Raw genomic sequence first — 2858 nt, 5'->3', positions numbered from 1 at the left:
TGTAGGTTTCTTAATCGTTGCACCACCGAGCTAATGAATAAATGAATTAAATAATAATTTTAAATTATCTGAATTCAAATCTGAATGTGTTAATACGTCATTCTAGGAAGATGACGCAACGAACTACAGCATAGCATAGATCCTAAAAGCCGTTTTGCCCATTAGTTCGATTCATTGTAAGTTGTTGTAAGCAGTACCTCAATATCGCCCTATAACACGTGCATTTCTTCGTTTGCTACGTCAAATTAAATTTAAATTAATTAAATTAAGCATGAGTAGATTTGTTAGGAAGTAATTGAAGGAATTAATTTGTAGGAATAATATTGTATAAAAAATTTTATATTGCAGAGTTTTATTATTTCAGTCATTCACTGATTTGGATTGTTTTGTTAAATTAAACTTTAAAAGTTTAAACTTTAAAAACTAAAAATTAGGAAAAATGTCGGCTCAGGCCGTTTATAAACTTCATCATGTCGAATTCTTCGATTTTACTCCGAAACCAATCAATTGTATGGCTTTTGATTGTAAGACAAAAAGATTGGCCGTTTCCAGGTTGGGTGCTGGGGTTGTCCTTTTTATTTTTATATTTAAATAAAATAATTAATTTTCATTATAAATAATAAACTTCAATTCAATTGAAAATTATTTATAATGAAAAATTTACGTTCTCAAAAGACAAAATTTTGAATCATGAGTTTGAAAAAAAAATATTTGCTGAATAAAAATTTAAAAAGGTTTGATGCGGAATCTTCATACATTGAAATATGGAATTCTAATGAAAACTGGCTTCTAGAGCGGGTAAATAAACCATTTCAAGTATCTCCTATTGTCATTTAAATTCTAAATTAAATTATATATACTTGATTATTTATTAATTAATTAAATACTGAATTAATGATTAATCAACAACTCATTCATATTAATTATTAATAATTATAATATTCACATGTGATTAGATTCTGCCTCCGACATCACTGATCGAGTGCATGGTCTGGTACAAGAACAGACTGCTCATTGGGGGGTTGAATGGGTCGCTGGTGCACGTCGACCTCAAAACCTCATCAATGAAGGTCGCTTTCTGTCATTTTTGCTTGTCATCTTGTTAATTGCTTTGTTGTCTTTGTTTAGCTGACAAGTTGTTAATGATACGAAGGAATAAGAATTTTCTCGTTATAAATGCCATTGTTTTATGATGCTGACCTGATTCAGTTCAGTATTGGCGACACTTGGTTGTTTGTTTACTTGTCATAATTATTGAAATTAGTCATCTTTATCATCGTAGTAAGGTGGTGTGATTGTATCTATTGTGGACAATGTGTGAAATATAATACATGGATTCATGTGCTGTATGTGTGTGTGCGTGTGTGTGTGTGTGTTGATGATTGAACAGAAGATTAATGTAGAAAAATATAATCATTATTACTGCCTCGTCATCAGCAATGAATGTTCAATCCTTCAGGAGCCACAATCATCCAACCATGGAGCGATATGGTGCATGGCCGTCAATCCCAACGAGAAACTTATTGCAGTATGTCTATGCTGATGTTGTTGCTCTCATCATTATCATTACCTTCACATCATCTCATCATCATTATCTCCACATTATTATGATGATGATCAAAACCGTTACATCATCATCATCATCACTACCAATGCCAGGCAGGAACAGAGGGTGGATGTGTCGTGTTGTTTGAGGCCATCGAAGATGATGTCGTCTACAAAAAGGCTATCGTCAGACAAGAAGGTCGGGTGATGATGATGACGGTGATGATTGTGATGTTTATGGTGGTTGTGACTCATCATAACCATCATCATCGTCGTGATCATCATCTTCATCATCGTCATTACAATTACATTCAGGTCGCATCCTTTCAATATGCTGGCACCTGGAGTTGAACGTCCTGCTGACAGGAAGTAGTGATGTGCGTGTCTACAATGCGGAGACGGGCTCGTTGCTACAGCGCATCTCCGTGGCCAGTTCGAGTAATATTCTCGTCTGGGCTCTCGCTGTTACCAAGTTTGTTTTTGTGTCGTTGTTATGCTTCTGTCTTTAGTAGTTTTTTGTTTGTATTGTTTATTTTTTTTGTCCGCATGCTGTGTTGTCGGCGTTATATTATTATTATTATTATTATTTTGGTTTTTTTTTCATTGTTTGTTGTTTTTGTTGTTTAGAAAGCGTTTGAATTAAATTCAGCATTTTTTTATAATTCATCATCGTTGTTTAATCGGTTAATTAATTGGTTAATTAATTGGTAAATTAATTGGTTAATTAATTGGCTAATTAATGAACAAACAAACAACACAGGGATTTTACGATAATAAGTGGTGACTCGTCTGGTCAGACTGCATTCTGGTATGGCTTGCCTTGTAAACTCTCGCATAGTAAGGTTAGTCAGCTTTGTTATTTCTTTTTAGTTGATCAGTTGATTGACTATTCAATTAATTAATTGACTGATTGATTAAATGATTGATTGATTGGTTCTGTAATTGAATGACTGATTAGTTGATTTTATAATTGAATGATTGCGATTGGTTGATTGGCTAATTCTAATTATTCGGTAGATTTATTGATTAGTTGATTAATAAATTAAATAACTTATTGTGTAACTGATTGATTGATTGACTAATTATTTGATTGACTTATTGATTAATTGATTAATTAAATGATTGATTGATTTATTGATAAAATTATTGGTTGATTAAATTATTGATTGATTGATTGATTGATTGATTAATTGATTGATTAATTGATTGATTGATTGATTAAATTATTGATTGATTGATTGTTTCATCGCCGACTTCAATCAGAGGTTCAGGAGCCATGAAGCCAACATTCATTCCATTGTCATCAATGCCCC

The 2858-nt window shown here is 32.4% G+C and overlaps 1 protein-coding gene across 1 annotated transcript in view; it reads left to right on the top strand.

Moving 5' to 3' along the window:
* The first annotated feature begins 198 nt into the window (after positions 1-198).
* The window catches only part of HELRODRAFT_193196 (hypothetical protein), a 7950-nt gene continuing 5290 nt past the window's right edge, over positions 199-2858 (top strand). The window contains exons 1-7 of the mRNA XM_009025978.1: positions 199-552; positions 735-798; positions 957-1070; positions 1460-1528; positions 1660-1744; positions 1861-2017; positions 2306-2382. Of these exons, the coding sequence (XP_009024226.1) occupies positions 440-552; positions 735-798; positions 957-1070; positions 1460-1528; positions 1660-1744; positions 1861-2017; positions 2306-2382 (679 nt within the window). The 5' untranslated portion in view covers positions 199-439. The remainder of the gene's footprint in view (positions 553-734; positions 799-956; positions 1071-1459; positions 1529-1659; positions 1745-1860; positions 2018-2305; positions 2383-2858) is intronic.

Source organism: Helobdella robusta (assembly GCF_000326865.2).
Source record: "Helobdella robusta unplaced genomic scaffold HELROscaffold_44, whole genome shotgun sequence".
NCBI lineage: Eukaryota > Metazoa > Annelida > Clitellata > Rhynchobdellida > Glossiphoniidae > Helobdella > Helobdella robusta.
The sequence above is the reverse complement of the archived record's forward strand: the minus strand, read 5'-3'. Positions and strand labels throughout refer to the sequence as shown.